The 18,758-nt window shown below is 40.8% G+C and overlaps 1 protein-coding gene across 1 annotated transcript in view; it reads left to right on the top strand.

Moving 5' to 3' along the window:
* The first annotated feature begins 201 nt into the window (after nt 1-201).
* The window catches only part of SCIN (scinderin), a 111,153-nt gene continuing 92,596 nt past the window's right edge, over nt 202-18,758 (top strand). The window contains exons 1-3 of the mRNA XM_075827765.1: nt 202-455; nt 7,699-7,853; nt 14,186-14,347. Of these exons, the coding sequence (XP_075683880.1) occupies nt 263-455; nt 7,699-7,853; nt 14,186-14,347 (510 nt within the window). The 5' untranslated portion in view covers nt 202-262. The remainder of the gene's footprint in view (nt 456-7,698; nt 7,854-14,185; nt 14,348-18,758) is intronic.

The raw sequence follows: 18,758 nt of genomic DNA on the forward strand, positions 1-18,758 counted from the left end.
CCACGTCCCTACCTAGAAAAATAATTTTCAGGCTAAGAATACCCATGTGCATGAATAGTCCCTCTGTAAGTCCTGTTTTTCCAGGCACGCTGCAGTGAGGTAGTGATTATTATAAGAACACACCTACTACACCACTGAGCACTCCCTCTTCCTGGCCATACTGTATATCTGTGCGGTTGACTCTGCTAAGCAGGATCCCAGCACAGCGCAGCGCAGCTTCTCCAGAACTTCTTTCCTTTGTTCGGTTCTTGCAGCATCCACTATGGTCCTCTATCACAAGGAGTTCGAAAATGCTGGCCAGAAGACCGGCCTCCAGATCTGGAGAATTGAGAAAATGGACTTAGTCCCAGTCCCTGAAAATCTATACGGTAACTTCTACGTAGGAGACGCTTATATCGTTCTCCATACCATAGTGAAGAATAACAGCAAGTATTACGACCTCCACTTCTGGCTGGGTAGGTTCTGTTTTTTTATTGCGCTATTTAGCCCCCGGCTATAGGTTTGCTGTTAATTGTTATATATGACTGATGTAGCAGAGCTGAATTAGTCGTTTAACTCTCTGGTGTTACTTCGTGACAACTCTCTGAGATAAATTAAAGGGGTATTCCAATCTTATAAAGTGATGGCATATTGCTAGGATCTGCTATCTATTTACGATCGGTGGGGGTCTGACCTCTGGGACCCCAACCGATCCTGAGAAGGAAAGGGCTGCAGCACTGATTTGTTTATTTTATTGCTTTATTTATATAGCACCAACCTTCATGCAGATGTTGTCCTTGGTCGGATTCGAACCCAGGACCCCAGTACTGCCCATTTAGAACTGTGACCTCCTTGAGTGTTTTTCAAGTGAATGGGGCCAGTAGTTCCCTGCATAGACGGGTGGCCGGGATCGCCGCTGTGCAGGGAAAACTTAGAAGGGGATGCAGCGCTAGACCAGAACTGCGATCCCTTTATTCTCAAGATCGGTGCCAGAGGTTTGACCCCCACTGATTATATAGTGATGTCATCTCTTTATAAAATGAGAAAAACTCTTTGATGGAGTCGATTTTTTACCTGGAGTGACACATAGGGAGATATCATCATAGCCTCATGAATTGTGCCAAATGACAAACTCAGCTCAGCTACATCAACATGCTGAGGTGAGGACTGAAATAATCACCTGTGAATCTGACAGCAGGAGAGGTGTGGCGGTGATGATGATAAGTTTATCATAGGGCATGTCACAACTGGAGAGACAGTGCAACGAGCTCCACCACCAAGATTTGATCGCGGATTGCCCGGACTGGTTCGCTGTTGATCCACCAGGATCGTCTCGGGAGAACCTGAATTATTGTTTTCATTATGTCGTGTTTACTAAATTTCAGGCTGTTATTTCCTGGAGTGTTATTACTATTAGCATCCATGTGTATTTATAGCATTAGGATAATATGGACCATCATGCAGTTCAGTTATATGTTTTAAAGGGGAAGTCCCCTTCTGAGAAGTTGATACCATGGGTCCCTTAATGATCAGCTATAAGGACCATAGTGTCGATATCCTCATCTACTGCATATATATACCTCCCAACCGTTCGTTTTTTTTCCATAAAAGTGGGCGTTCTTGGAATGAATTGTGGGCGATCCTGATAGATCAGGGGCGGGGCTTAAAAGTGTCCATCAAATCAGGATGCAAATATTGTGAGGGATGCGTCCATTGTGAGTTCCCTGCTGTCCTCCTGAGTCTTGAATCAAACTACATGTGGTTTTTGGCTTTAGCTAATATAATGGGGTCCTAAACAGGGGACCCCCCAACCTCATTCAGCTAAACATGTCCTAATAGGCTACAGAGCATATGGAGGTCGGTTTTGGTCAAGCTCAGAGTTAATAAAAATTATAAAATCTCATCTTCTTGCTATAGAAAATCTCTATTCCCTGTGGGGTTTGAGTGGGGGAAGGGAGCTGACAACCCTATGGGTGCCACAGAACGGTGACTAATGATTGTCACTAGATATTTTAATCAATTCATGGAACAGATTGTGTAGTGTGAATTTCCAAAATAGATGGCATGCTTCTCACCGCAAAAAGTTTTTCAAAATTTGCACGAAAATAACAGTTTTTAACATTCGCACTAAATTTTAAAAAATTCCAGGTGCTGACAGTAGGAGGCGCTGGCATCTCACAGTCAAAGGTGAAACACCCTGTGATCAGCTTATCATTGGGGGGACCCTTCTAACAAAAAGAGGTTTTCCTTCTTTCACATTGATATCCCTCTCCCCACTGTGACACTTGCTGAGGTCCAGGAAGCTGAGATTTGTGGAGCTGTTTGCAGGGTCCTCTCAGGGATAGTACAAGCAAGTTTCTAGTGTGAGGACCCTGGAATTACTGAATTACTGGAAAGTGCATTATAAATATATCTCTATAGATGAGACCTTGCCAACTAGTGCACAGGCTGTGAGATCTGGGTACTGAGCCGGGCACTGACCCAAGTAAATGAATTGTGACCCAGAGATCCATTAGCTAAAGACTTTCTTAAAGGAACAGCGCACAGTTAGGGTATGTTCACACGGCCTATTTACGGCCGTAATTGACGCGGCGTTCAAGCGCCTGCACATGCCGGTACGGCTGAAATTACGGGGATGTTTTCAGGCTGAAACATCCCCGTAATTTCAGCCGTTACGGACCCCCGCCGTGTGAACATACCCTTACAGTGATATGGGCTGTCTCTTTATGACTGATGGTTTCCTTCCTCATGTACTGAGCCAAATATACACAAAAGTACAGCATCAGTAGAGAGGGATATACTGCAGATGTAAGCAGATCCACTAATGCATGTGTGTGTATATAAAAAAGATATATGAAGATGAAGCAGAGCTTAAAATGTCATTTGCATAGTTTCTGCATTCAAATGACTCCTCTCTCACATAACTTTTGCAGTGCTATAAACATTTGGATACTGTCATGACTCAGCTCGTCTTCAAATTTATGTGTTAATTATTGTGCATACAGATGTAGCAGAGCTGAATTTGTCATTTGCATTGTTTGTACATTGAGATGGCCCCCTAAGACCTGTGGGTTTAACTGCAGTCCTATATCAATTCTAATATCCCCATGACTTGTACCAAATGACAAACTCATCACTACTACAACAACTCTGTGTGTCTGTATATATATATATATATATATATATATATATATATATATATATATATATATTTATATTAATCAACATGATTTTAGGGATAGAGATTGACTCCGCTTTACTATGTGAAATTAAACAACGTTATTAAAAAAAACTAAAAACTTCCAGCCGTAACCGTTTTTTTTTAAATTTATTTATTTTGAGATTGCTGATGGAACGGTCCACAAAGGGTGGCGGACTTATACAAATATGCCTAGAGTGGGCTTTCTGTTCCTGTATGGATCAGGGGAAGAGTTTAATAATGTCTAACAATTGGTGATTCAAATGTTGGGAGGTAAGAAAAATCACCATCATCAAGTCCTTAAAGGGATTCTCCGCTTTGGACAATCCCGAATGGTTAGAAGGGTCAATAAGCAGATCACATAGTGTCCCCCTGCCCTGCTTGGACCTCCAGCGATCAGCTGTGATCTGTAATGAAACCTGGAAGTAACTTTTCAATTTCCCTCCAGCGCCACCACAGGGGAAATGAAGCATTACACAGTGTCCATTCATATCAATGTGTTGTCTGTGTTAGGCCCCATGCACACGACCGTATTTTCATCTAACCATAAATACGGATCCGGTCATCCATAAGGCTTCATGCACACGACCGTGCCCTTAATTACGACTCGTTATTACGGGCACGGCCGGCAGTGGACAGTCCGCCGTTTCTATGGGCCGTGCTCCCATTATAAAGTATAGGAGCACGGTCCATAAATTAAAAAAATAGGACATGTCCTATTTTTTCGCCAGGTTTCTATGGCACGGACACGCTCCCGTAGACATTCGAGAAGGTGTTTGTTGGCCATAGAAATGAATGGGCCCGTAATTACTGATGAAATACACGGTCATGTGCAAAGGGCCTAACACAGGACAGGATGGGTCCTCCAGGGTGGAAGACGCTCTATGTAACCGCTCTCCACTCTGACCAAGACATGAGGATCCAGAACAGAGGACCCCCCAATATTATCCCAGAATTCACTAATACTGCCACTTCTAACTCCCCCCAAATGAAGAGCTGGAAATGTTTCCTCACTATCCCAATCCACCACACAAGGGTCCAGGCAGCTGAGATATGGGGAGCTGTTTGCAGGGTCCCCACATAGAGTGAACTCTGGATATCGGAGACTGGTTTCTCGTGTCTAGCTGACCATTTCTCCTGTACCGTGTCTTCTGTAGCGTTCCCAGGGATGTGAGGCGGTGTGGTTGTGGTATCGCTACTCTTGCGGCAATAAAACTTCCTCCTCTACAAGGTACAGCAACTGTAATTGTGAAATGTCACGTGACCCGAGTCCTGTCTGCCGTAAACGATTAGTAATTATTGACAGTGCGAATTACTTTGAATTTTGACCCCTTGATGTGCAGTCTACACTGGAGCAGTCTGTAACCCGCGAAAATGTCAGATGCAGAATATCAGCACGTTACACGGGACCCATAAGCTGCATATTTGGGGAGCACGACTAAATCACTAGATATTTTTATCCCATGCCCTTCTATCCCATGCCCTTCTATCCCATGCCCTTCTATCCCATGTCCTTCTATCCTATGCCCTTCTATCCCATGCCCTTCTATCCCATGCTCTTCTATCCCATGCCCTTCTATCCCATGCCCTTCTATCCCATGCCCTTCTATCCCATGTCCTTCTATCCAACGCCCTTCTATCCTATGCCCTTCTATCCCATGCCCTTCTATCCCATGCCCTTCTATCCCATGCCCTTCTATCCTATGTCCTTCTATCCCATGCCCTTCTATCCTATGCCCTTCTATCCTATGCCCTTCTATCCCATGATGCCCTTCTATCCCATGATGCCCTTCTATCATATGCCCTTATATCCCATGATGCACTTCTAATCCTATGCCCTTCTATCCCATGAACTTCTAACCTATGCCCTTCTATCCCATGCCCTTTTACCCTTCTATCCCATGCCTTTCTATCCCATGCCCTTCTATCCCATGAACTTCTAACCTATGCCCTACTATCCCATGCCCTTTTATTCCATGCCCTTCTATCCCATGCCCTTCTATCCCATGCACTTCTATCCTATGCCCTTCTATCCTATGCCCTTCTAACCTATGCCCTACTATCCCATGCCCTTTTATCCCATGCCCTTCTATCCCATGCCCTTCTATCCCATGCATTTCTAATCCTATGCCCTTCTATCCTATACCCTTCTATCCTATGCCCTTCTATTCCTTATCTCATAGCCCTGGAGAGCCAAGGAACTTGGTGCAACCCAAAGATATGTGGTGACCTCAGTTCTCGGAGAGGGGCAAAGGATGCCATATGTATGAGTTGTCTGGCCTCTGCCAAGACTTGCATCATGGGAGTATTTTGGGGGCAAATATTGGAATGGCCAATTGAGGGTCCACACTAGGAGGGGCATTAGATTTTTGCATGTGTTTCCTATTTTTTCTTGTGTTTGCCGATGACCAGGCAAGGAGAAATCCATCTTTCTTTGCCCCAAGGCCCTTTCTTGCAAAATTGCCCGAGCAACATGAGGTTGATATGAGGTGGAAATGTTCCTCAGGGCCGGTTCAAGGTCTGTAGAGGACCCCTGACACCTTCAGCTTTTTAAAGGACGTAAATGGATTGTAGCTCAGAAAAGAGTGGTAAAGGATAAAAATTCTACAACTACAATGTATTAAAAGATTTCAAGCACAATTACAACAATGGTACAGCCATATAGTGCCCAAATACTACCATCCTAGATGGAGCGTCCCCAGCAACCCAGATCAGACCTAGGATCCCAATACCTGTTGATACTGATTTTATCTGATTAGATATGGGGTTGGGTTGAAGACCCGTGGATGATAGTGGCCCCATAACATAAACACATTTTGCCCCTCCTGTAATCTAGCCTTCTTACTCCTTAAAAAGGACCTGGCTCCTCTCCTGACATGTCTGTTTCAGTACATAATTGCATTACCCGTGAAAAAACAATTCTGGAGCATCTTTTCTTAGAACGTTACAATGTGCTGTTCCTCTGTTATTCCTCCTAGAAATGTATGAATAAATTAATAACTAGGTGTTACCAGTTGTGGGGCTGTGTCCCCATACAGTCTCACTCTCTCAGCACTGATTGGACAGTGTCAGTCTGTGTAAGGACATACTCCCAAGTGGTAACGCCCAGTCGTCAATAATTTCATACATTTCTAGGAGGAATAACAGAGGAACAGCACAATGTAAAGTTCTAAAAAAAAATGCTCCAGAATTGTTATTTCATGGGGAATCCAATTATTCACTAAAACAGACGTCAGGACAGGTGACGGGTTCTTTTTAACGATGAACTTACTTCCAAAGTATAATAACATGAGAATATAAATTATTCATAATAACGGGATCAGGATAATTTTCCTTGTCACTCTGTGATGTATTATGCAAACCATGGGTGGAAATAGTGACAACAATATAAAACAACAATTGAAATAAGAAATAGAAGCAAAACCCGCTGATATACTCTTCTCAATTGGAAAGTCTGGCGGGTAGTTTTCTTCGCTCATTGATGAGGCGAGATTATATGATATTAAAGGCTATGTTCACCTTTGAAAACGTTTTTTTTTTTTTATTATCAGTGTGTTTGGTGCAACTTTCTAATTAGAAAAATCATTTGTACTTTTTGAGATACAGCTGCTTTGTATCCTGTATACAGAGCAGCTGTAACTTGTGCTGAGACCTGAATCCATCCGGTCAGCGGGACTGACAGGTTCAGTGACAGTGGGTCTTGTGTGTGATCCACCTGTAATTGATCACATCTAAGTTATGAACGGTCAAAGACACACAGCAGCCGCTGTCACTGAACCCGTCAGTCCCGGTGACTTGATGGATTCAGGTCCCAGCACAAGTTACAGCTGCTCTGTATACAGGATACAAAGCAGCTGTTTCTTAAAAAGTAAAAATTATTTTTTATACAATGTAATTAGCACTCGCTGTTACTGAACCCGTCAGTCCCGCTGATCTGATGGATTCAGGTCTCAGCACAAGATACAGCTGCTTTATATACAGGATACAAAGCAGCTGTATCTCAAAAAGTACATTTTTTTTTAAATATAATGTAATTAGAGAGTTGCACAAAACACACTGATACACATTTATATTTGAAAAAAAAGAGCTTTTACATACATAGCTTTTAATCTCATAGGTATGGCCAGCTATAGCCGTGAGATATTTGGCAGATCCAACCAGTTAGGTTATATATGTATATTATATCTTTTTATATATTTTATCTCTACATTGTCATTTTGTTTCCCCATATTCTCCCTATACCTCCTGCCCTTGTCTTTGCTCCGGCCGTGTGTATAGCCGCCTATATGAATACACTATATGCAGTGAACTCTATGGTCATATTATATCACATTTTTCTCTTAGATGATCTGTATAGAACGTCTTCACCGCCATTTACGTTCCTTCTTATATCCCATGAGTGACGTGTCACTTTGTAAGATACCTGTCTATAAATCCAACTCTGTATCCATCACGAGGAGGTCTTCATACGTGTCTTATGGACGTTAATATTAAGAATATTCCAACTTTTTCCTCTTTAGGGCAGGAGTGCTCCCAAGATGAAAGCACCTCAGCCGCCATTTTCACCATTCAAATGGACGACTACCTTGGAGGAAAACCCATTCAGTACAGAGAAATACAAGGATATGAATCCGGCGTGTTTGTTGGCTATTTTAAAGGAGGGATTAAGTATAAAGTAAGTAACAGCAATTATTTTAGCTATCCTGGTATTAAAGTTGGGGTTCTTCTTAAAGAAGTCAAGTCCCAGGGTCAACAATAACAATGAGAAAAATGTAATATATGATATAATATTAGTCCCTGTATCGTACACAGGTAACAGATGCTGGGTGACAACCACTAGTGGCAGCCATTACATTACATAGATGCAATAGGATATCAGTCTGCACTGCTAACAATGATTTGTTCCTACTGCTTTGCATGTGGCAGTCTTCACTGCAGTTTAGAATTATATTCTACCATGCGGCAATCTAAAAAATCTCCGGGAATAGTTTTTCGAAGAGGATCTGTCACCAGATCGGGATGCACTAAGAGCACTAAGTTAGTGAGTGGTATAGCACCCCCCCCTCCCCCGAATGACCCCTCCCTAGCGCACACACACCAACTCCACCTGACTGGCACATTGGGACCTTCCCTATAAGGGTATGTTCACACGGCGGGGGTCCGTAACGGCTGAAATTACGGGGATGTTTCAGCCTGAAAACATCCCCGTAATTTCAACCGTACCGGCATGTGCAGGCGCTTGAACGCCGTGTCAATTACGGCCGTAATTAGCGCTGCTATTCATTGGAGTCAATGAATAGCGGCTCCAATTACGGCCAAAGAAGTGACAGGTCACTTCTTCTACGCGGGCGTCTATTTACGCGCCGTCATTTGACAGCGGCGCGTAAATATACGCCTCGTGTGAACAGACAAACGTCTGCCCATTGCTTTCAATGGGCAGATGTTTGTCAGCGCTATTGAGGCGCTATTTTCGGGCGTAATTCGGGGCAAAAACGCCCGATTTACGTCCGTAAATAGGCCGTGTGAACATACCCTAAAACTCCAGTGAGACAGTCAGGAGATTCCTCTTTGTTGCGAGGGATTTGGTAGAATCTCTTTTTAATGGGGGATTGGGGAGCAGTTCATTTAATGCTATTGCACATACTGGCATACCATACCCAATAGTACCTATGTAAGTGCCATACAGTATGGTGCCCAAATGACACTTCCTTACAGTTTCTTAAATATAAATGCTATACATTGCCGCCACTACCATACACTACAAAAATGATATACTGTACAGTGCCTAAGTAACAGTGCCACACAATATAAATCCCGCCATGTAGTGCTCAAATAATATACTGTACAGTGCCTAACATAAATACCACCATACAGTGCTCAAATAATATACTGTATAGTGCCTAACATAAATACCACCATACAGTGCTCAAATAATATACTGTACAGTGCCTAACATAAATACCACCATACAGTGCTCAAATAATATACTGTACAGTGCCTAACATAAATACCACCATACAGTGCTCAAATAATATACTGTACAGTGCCTAACATAAATACCACCATACAGTGCTCAAATAATATACTGTACAGTGCCTAACATAAATACCACCATACAGTGCTCAAATAATATACTGTACAGTGCCTAACATAAATACCACCATACAGTGCTCAAATAATATACTGTATAGTGCCTAACATAAATACCACCATACAGTGCTCAAATAATATACTGTACAGTGCTTAAGTAAGAGTGCAACATAAATACCACCATACAGTGATCGAATAATATACTGTACAGTGCCTAAAATAAATACCCCCATACAGTGCCCAAATTTTATACTATACAGTGCCTAAGTAACAGTGCCACACAACATAAATACTGCCATACAGTGCTGAAATAATATACTGTACAGTGCCTAAGAGTGCCACACAATGTAAATACTGCCATACAGCGCTCACAAAATATACTGTACAGTGCCTAAGTAACAGTGCCACACAACATAAATACCACCATACAGTGCCGAAATAATATACTGTACAGTGCCTAAGTAACAGTGCCACACAACATAAATACTGCCATAGAGCGCTCACATAATATACTGTACAGTGCCTAAGTAAGGGCGGGTTCACACATGGCGGAATTTCACTTAAATTCCGCTGCGGACACTCCGCAGCGTTAATCCGCAGCGGAGCCGTTTCTCCATTGACTTTCACTTTAATTTAGCAGTGTTCGTTTACACGATGCGTACAATTCCGCTGCGGAGCATAGGCTGCGGAGCGGAATTTGGTGTCCGCAGCATGCTCTGTCTGTTGCGGAGCAGTGGCGGACTGGTTGCGGACTCATGGCGGAATTTCTCCATTGACTTCAATGGAGAGTCAAAATTCCGCAATGAAGTCCGCAGATCTTATGTGTGCTGCGGAGCGTATTGTTTTTACTACCATGACATTTCTTCATTCTGGCTGGACCTATGTATTTCTAGGTCTACAGCCAGACTGAGGAAGTCAATGGGGCTCCCGTAATGACGGGAGCGTTGCTAGGAGACGTCTGTAAATAGTCACTGTCCAGGGTGCTGAAAGAGTTACGCGATCGGCAGTAACTGTTTCTGCACCCGGGACAGTGACTACCGATCTCAATATACATGTATCTGTAAAAAAAAATATAAGTTCTTACTTACCGAGAACTCCCTGCGTCTGTCTCCAGTCCGGCCTCCCAGGATGACGTTTCAGTGTAAGTGACGGCTGCAGCCAATCACAGGCCAAGCACAGGCTGCAGCGGTCACATGGACTGGAGCGTCATCCAGGGAGGTCGGGCCGGATGCCGAAAGAGGGACGCGTCACCAAGACAACGGGCGGTAAGTATGAATTTCTTTGACTTTCACTAGGGAAAGTGCTGTCCCTTCTCTCTATCCTGCACTGAATAGGGAGAAGAGAAGCACTTTTCCCGCAGTCCGCAGCGGCCAGTCCGCATCAATTTTCTGCACATTTTGTGCAGATCCGCTGCAGAATCTGCAACGCAGATTCTGTGCGGCATTGATGCGGACAGTTGCGGAGGAATTCCGCCATGTGTGGTCATGCCCTAACAGTGCCACACAACATAAATACCACCATACAGTGCCGAAATAATATACTGTACAGTGCCTAAGTAAGTGTGCCACACAACATAAATACCGCCATACAGTGCCCAAATAATATACTGTAAAGTGCCTAAGTAAGAGTATGTTCACACGCACTGTTTTCAGACGTAATTCGGGCGTTTTACGCCTCGAACTACACCTGAAAAAACGGCTCTATTACGCCTACAAACATCTGCCCATTGCTTGCAATGGGTTTTAAAATGTTCTGTTCCCATGAGGTGTTATTTTAAAATACGCCGCAAAAAACGCGAGTACATGCAAATACGTCTGAAATTCAGGAGCTGTTTTCGCCTGAAAACAGCTCCGTATTTTCAGACGTTTTTGGTCACTGCGTGTGAGCATACCCTAAGGCTGGGTTCACACAACCTATTTTCAGGCGTAAACGAGGCGTATTATGCCTCGTTTTACGCCTGAAAATAGGGCTACAATACGTCGGCAAACATCTGCCCATTCATTTGAATGGGTTTGCCGACATATTGTGCAGACGACCTGTAATTTACGCGTCGTCGTTTGACAGCTGTCAAACGACGACGCGTAAATGGACTGCCTCGGCAAAGAAGTGCAGGGCACTTCTTTGCCACGTAATTTGAGCTGTTCTTCATTGAACTCAATGAAGCACAGCTCAAGATTTACGAGCGTCTCAGACGGCTCGCAAAATGCGAGGTGGAGCATTTACGTGTGAAACGAGGCAGCTGTTAACAGTCTGTCTTTTCACACGTAAATGCCTCTCATCGTGTGAACATACCCTAACAGTGCCACACAACATAAATACCGCCATACAGTGCTCAAATAATACCAACATACAGTATCCAAATACCAGCTCCATTTATAGTCATTTAAAACCACGGCTATACAATATCTAAAAAAACATTGCTGTACATTTAATATTAGGACCTCAGGTGCCATCTGTGGTGCCCCTTCAGCAGGGGTGGCAGGTGCTCTCCGCACCACAGAAAGACGTTCTGAGGGGAGCGTTAGATGTGCACAGGTCCTTAAAGGGGTTTTCCACCTTTGTAAAACTATTTTGCTAAATATTCTTAAACATATATTAAACTTTATTTGTAATATACTTACCGATGCAAATCTGTAGCTGTCTTCAAATACCGGGAAGTGTCACGTGACTCTGCCACCATCTGAACTTTTCTCTTCGGCTGACGTGTCGACCGGTCTTCTTGATTCTTTACTTCCGGACGAGCTCCTCTTCCTGTCTTCTCCACGGACGGTGCGTCATCTGTGACGTTCCTGTAGTGGACGGTTTCCGAACGACGACTTGCTAAACTAGCGCCTGCGCGTTTCAACTAATGTTTACTTGAATCACGCATGCGCCGTAAAAGCATACGCTGCATGCTGGAAGCAGAATGACCGGAAGAGGTAAACAAACTTCTGTATGTAAATAAAACAGCGTAATGCTAAAAGAAAATGTAAAAAATTAGAAGTAGTGCAGAGATAAAAAATAAATAAAAAAAAGGTATTGGAAAACCCCTGTAATGCCCATGGGACGAGGGGGCATGACATTAACCTGAGCTGTGCCACCAACCTCAATACACCATTGCTGCCAATAGAAAAACATTATGACAATTACAAGTGACTTGTAGAGACATCTACTGGTTATTAAATGGTTAACATGCCCTCGTTAACAGATCATAAAAAATCCAGAAGTCCGGATGAAAGAGTTCATTGTTGCAGCAGAAGAGCCGCATGTTGGCACATTAGCAAACTGACATTAACGGTCAAGTAATAAATTCTGATCACATCAGTCACCGCAGCATCTCATCCTCATGAGGCTCAGATACAAAGACTCTGCATCAATGGGAGGGGGCCTATTGTATACCGCACACATAACTATCGCCATTTTATACACCACCTGTCTATGCACATGATAGACAGAGCCCATACACAATATACATCACTCTAAACAGGTTGGACATTGACTTACAGGATAGTCACCTATAGGTGGCACTAGAGAGACGGTTTTCTTTCTTCTGGAGTAGAGCTATTTTACATACTTTTTTTCCCAGGGAGCATTGCTCTAGAGACTCCCTACCAGCTGGATCTCCACAAGGAGAATCAGTACCTCCTAAGAGCTACTTCATAGGCCTCTCATTCAGCCAACTCTACTGATGAGGAACGACAATGCTGAAACAGTGCTGTCTGCACATGGGGGTCTCTGGTTTGGTCGGACATTCACTTACAGGGTAGATACCTATAGGAGTCACTAGACAGACCGTTTTTCTTCTTCCTTCTGGAGGAGGGCTATTTTGCTCACTTCTCTGTAGAGCATGCATCCCGATTGCTCATAGATCCGGATGCCTGATATTTCAACACCCCCCGGTGCCACATTAGAAGGGATTTGCTTCATGATATGGTATTTTTAGGGTATGAATATGGAAATAAAAGACCCCGAGCATTGAGAAACACATTTTTAGACACCACCCTTGACAACTACCGTTCACATAAGAACAACTATTTTACACCAGGACTGGAACCTTCAAAGAGTTGGCACAACTGGAGAACCACCTTATAATTTTCAGTTTCCCGACATTGACTTGATTTTGAGGAGTTGCTGGAACCCCCTCTGGTCAGCGGTCATCACTGATGGCACCTGCGCATTAACTCTGTATCATCATTGGGCCACAATTTATTACAGGTTCACACTGAGTCTATTCCATTTGAGGGGGTCCAGAGCATCAAACTCCCCCCTATAAAGGTCAGTATCCCTAATCCCACATTCCTCTAAGGAATACTACCTTGTAAAATTGATACTCTTAATATAGTCTGCGGCATTGGGTACAAGTAATTAGCAAATTAGACAATAATAACTAGGGTGGCATAGCAAAAATGAACATGGCTTCGCCTTCAGTTGCTGGTTCATAGCCCACCATCCTGGGACAAGACACGTCAGGTGCATGTAGACCTTCCCAACCCCCTTCCCATACTTTTTGTAGAAGAGAAGGACGGCATAAATGTCTGACCATATCCCCTTTAGTTTCTTAGTAAGTTTGCATCCAGCCCATTGTTTTTTTGTTTTTTTTTATGTGCTGGTCAAACGTTCTGCAATGAAATACCCAATATTAAGTTCCATTCTATAGTAATTGTGCATGGACAATTGTGTTATTCCAAAGTACAAAATTAAATTCCAACATGTCCAATCCTTGCTTCCTACGCACACATTGGGGGACAGTCACCCATAAACATTCGATTGACATCAGACCCCCAACAAAAACAGCGAGATCTGTCAATACTCATCTAGTGTGATTGTCTGTTCTCAAAAATTCTCCAAACTGTTGATTTAGGAAATAATAATATAAGATTATTGTTATTGTAAAGACTGATGTGATACCTTAACCTCTTCCACTATATTATTTTTCAGACTGGTGGAGTGGCATCTGGTTTCACACATGTGGTTACTAATGACCTGACTGCACAACGTCTGTTTCATATTAAAGGAAGGAGAGTGGTGCGCGCCACAGAGGTTCCCCTAAACTGGTCCAGCTTCAATAGTGGGGACTGCTTCATCGTTGATCTGGGATCTGTAAGTCAGAAGTATTTATATACTGTATTTGTAAAAAAAAAAAATGTTGGTTTCACCGTTTCATGTCACTAAAAGGCTTTCTTGTTCCAATATAATTTATCTTCTAATAATATTAAAACTCTTGTAAGATAAACCAACATACAAACTACTTAAAGTTTTTTCTTCACTCTTAAATCTAAAATACTGCAATAATACTGCCCCGTATGCACAAGTATATAACTACTATAAAACTGCCCCCTATATAAAAGAATATAACTACTATAATACTGCCACTATGTACAAGAATATAACTACTATAAAACTGCCCCCTATATAAAAGAATATAACTACTATAATACTGCCACTATGTACAAGAATATAACTACTATAATACTGCCCCTATATACAAGAATATAACTACTATAATACTGCCCCCTATATACAAGAATATAACTACTATAATACTGCTCCTATATACAAGAATATAACTACTATAATACTGCCCCCTATATACAAGAATATAACTACTATAATACTGCCCCTATATACAAGAATATAACTACTATAAAACTGCCCCCTATATAAAAGAATATAACTACTATAATACTGCCACTATGTACAAGAATATAACTACTATAATACTGCTCCTATATACAAGAATATAACTACTATAAAACTGCCCCCTATATAAAAGAATATAACTACTATAATACTGCCACTATGTACAAGAATATAACTACTATAAAACTGCCCCCTATATAAAAGAATATAACTACTATAATACTGCCACTATGTACAAGAATATAACTACTATAATACTGCCCCTATATACAAGAATATAACTACTATAATACTGCCCCCTATATACAAGAATATAACTACTATAATACTGCTCCTATATACAAGAATATAACTACTATAATACTGCCCCCTATATACAAGAATATAACTACTATAATACTGCCCCTATATACAAGAATATAACTACTATAATACTGCCCCCCTATGTACAAGAATATAACTACTATAATACTGCCCCCTATATACAAGAATATAACTACTATAATACTGCCCCCTATATACAAGAATATAACTACTATAATACTGCCCCCTATATACAAGAATATAACTACTATAATACTGCCCCCCTATGTACAAGAATATAACTACTATAATACTGCCCCCTATATACAAGAATATAACTACTATAATACTGCCCCCTATATACAAGAATATAACTACTATAATACTGCCCCCTATATACAAGAATATAACTACTATAATACTGCCCCCTATATACAAGAATATAACTACTATAAAACTGCCCCCTATATAAAAGAATATAACTACTATAATACTGCCCCCTATATACAAGAATATAACTACTATAATACTGCCCCCTATGTACAAGAATATAACTACTATAATACTGCTGCCTATATACAAGAATATAACTACTGTAATACTGCCCCCTATATAAAAGAATATAACTACTATAATACTGCCCCCTATATACAAGAATATAACTACTATAATACTGCCCCGTATGCACAAGAATATAACTACTATAAAACTTCCCCCTATATAAAAGAATATAACTACTATAATACTGCCCCTATATACAAGAATATAACTACTATAATACTGCCCCCTATGTACAAGAATATAACTACTATAATACTGCTGCCTATATACAAGAATATAACTACTATAATACTGCCCCCTATATAAAAGAATATAACTACTATAATACTGCCCCCTATATACAAGAATATAACTACTATAATACTGCCCCCCTATATACAAGAATATAACTACTATAATACTGCCCCTATATAAAAGAATATAACAACTATAATACTGCCCCTACATACAAGAATATAACTACTATAATACTGCCCCTATATACAAGAATATAACTACTATAATACTGCCCCCTATATACAAGAATATAACTACTATAATACTGCCCCCTATATACAAGAATATAACTACTATAATACTGCTCCTATATACAAGAATATAACTACTATAATACTGCCTCCTATATACAAGAATAGAACTACTATAATACTGCCTCCTATATACAAGAATATATCTACTATAATACTGCCCCTATATACAAGAATATAACTACTATAATACTGCCCCCTATATACAAGAATATAACTACTATAATACTGCTCCTATATACAAAAATATAACTACTATAATACTGCTCCTATATACAAGAATATAACTACTATAATACTGCCCCCTATATCGAAGAATATAACTACTATAATACTGCCCCCTATATAGAAGAATATAACTACTATAATACTGCCCCCTATATACAAGAATATAACTAATATAATACTGCCCCCTATATACAAGAATATAACTACTATAATACTGCTCCTATATACAAGAGTATAACTACTATAATACTGCTCCTATATACAAGAATATAACTACTATAATACTGCCGCTATATACAAGAATATAACTACTATAATACTGCCTCCTATATACAAGAATATAACTACTATAATACTGCTCCTTATATACAAGAATATAACTACTATAATACTGCCCCTATATACAAGGATATAACTACTATAATACTGCCCCTATATACAAGAATATAACTACTATAATACTGCCCCCTATATACAAGAATATAACTACTATAATACTGCCCCCTGTATACAAGAATATAACTACTATAATACTGCCCCCTATATACAAGAATATAACTACTATAATACTGCCCCTATATACAAGGATATAACTACTATAATACTGCTCCTATATACAAGAGTATAACTACTATTATACTGCTTCTATTTACAAGAATATAACTAATAATAATAATAACTATATACAATAATATAACTACTATAATACTGCCTCCTATGACCAACACTCCTTGTAGGTCATGATATGGACCCGGATGAGTTGTACACCCCACACCCTCTTCCATCTTTCAATTTCACAATAACTCCAGGTAACTTCTATATATTTAGCTCAGACTCTTCCTGCCTGTATTGATATAAGATATTGCTGTATTATAATATATGAATGGGATTACAGTTAATAATACATGAGAGAATAAGAATATTTCGGGATGTATTCTCTACTCTTAGATAAGCTCTGTTACTGTTGACTCAGGGTAAGGCCTCATGTAGCTGCGAGGATAGGAGGTTTTTTTGTATGTGTTTTGCTGTTTAGATGAGTATTTGCAGGGAGTATTCCCTCTTTATAATGTATATACAGCGGAGTGGACTGTTTACTTTAAGTTTCATAAGACATCTCTAAACTTTCGACTTTGGAACTGCTGAGAACTGTACACGAGCTTCACTGCTAAATAAAGAACATACTGGACTAGTATGTATGGACCCATATTACGGGCCAAAAAGAAGGGTGGGTGGGCCCATTCTGGTGCCATTTCTGTCCTGTCACCCCTCCCCCACAGGAACAGAACTTATATGTAATTTCTATACTTTGCCAAAACTTAAATTTCAAATCATGGTACATTTTAAGCCCCACCCCGTTACACTTAAAGGGACACTCCGGCCAGAACTAACATTTCCCATGTGCTCCATTATGGTATTCCATGTGTCAGTTTCCCCCTGTTGTTTATCTCTATATATCAGATTGGGACGGTTGCTTAGCAGCAGTGTGAATCCGGCTCGGTGACTACTTTCTCTGCTTGAGTCTATGGAGATCTATGTGTCACCCATCACCGGCTTCAGCAGTTCCTGTACCACACTAGTATTACACAGGGGGGGGCAGATACTTCTATCATCAGCTCCCACTGATACTTACACAGGTTCCTGTCACACAGGTGTACAAGAATGTAGTGCAGCCTCCCTGTCTGTATACTTATGGTTTCTCAGCTTATTTATAGAATAGAGAGAGAATATGATAATCACAGTGTCCCCCAGCATGCAGAAATGGTATGGTCTTTAGCTGGTCATGTGATGCTGTGCTGAAGCATCATGGGATTCATATCAAAGCAGAGAGGAAGAGAAAGCTGGGGAAATTTAAGAATCAAGATGGAGGCTTTTATAAAGGATAGACAAGGCAGCAGTTAAAAAATTAAGTACAGTATATATAAAAGATCCAAGAAATAAAGAGCACGGAAGCAGCACTCAGAACAAAGTGAAGAATTTAATCACCCAGCAGATGCAACGTTTCACTTCATCAATGGAAACATTTTCAAGCTTCCGTGTTCTTTATTTCTTGTATATTCATCATATAGGGAGAAGTCACTCCTTATTTTTGAAGTATAGCACCGACCAACTTTGTTTTTTTTGTCACAGTGCTGCTCCTACCTTGTTTCATATTTTTTTTATACATAAAAGAAGTGTAGAGGGTGGTATACAGTCAGGTGGGGGGTGCAGACATGGGAAGTTGTGCTTCAACTGGAGGTCTTTTTCAAAATACA

This window comes from Rhinoderma darwinii, chromosome 5 (genome assembly GCF_050947455.1).
Source record: "Rhinoderma darwinii isolate aRhiDar2 chromosome 5, aRhiDar2.hap1, whole genome shotgun sequence".
Taxonomy (NCBI): Eukaryota; Metazoa; Chordata; class Amphibia; order Anura; family Rhinodermatidae; genus Rhinoderma; species Rhinoderma darwinii.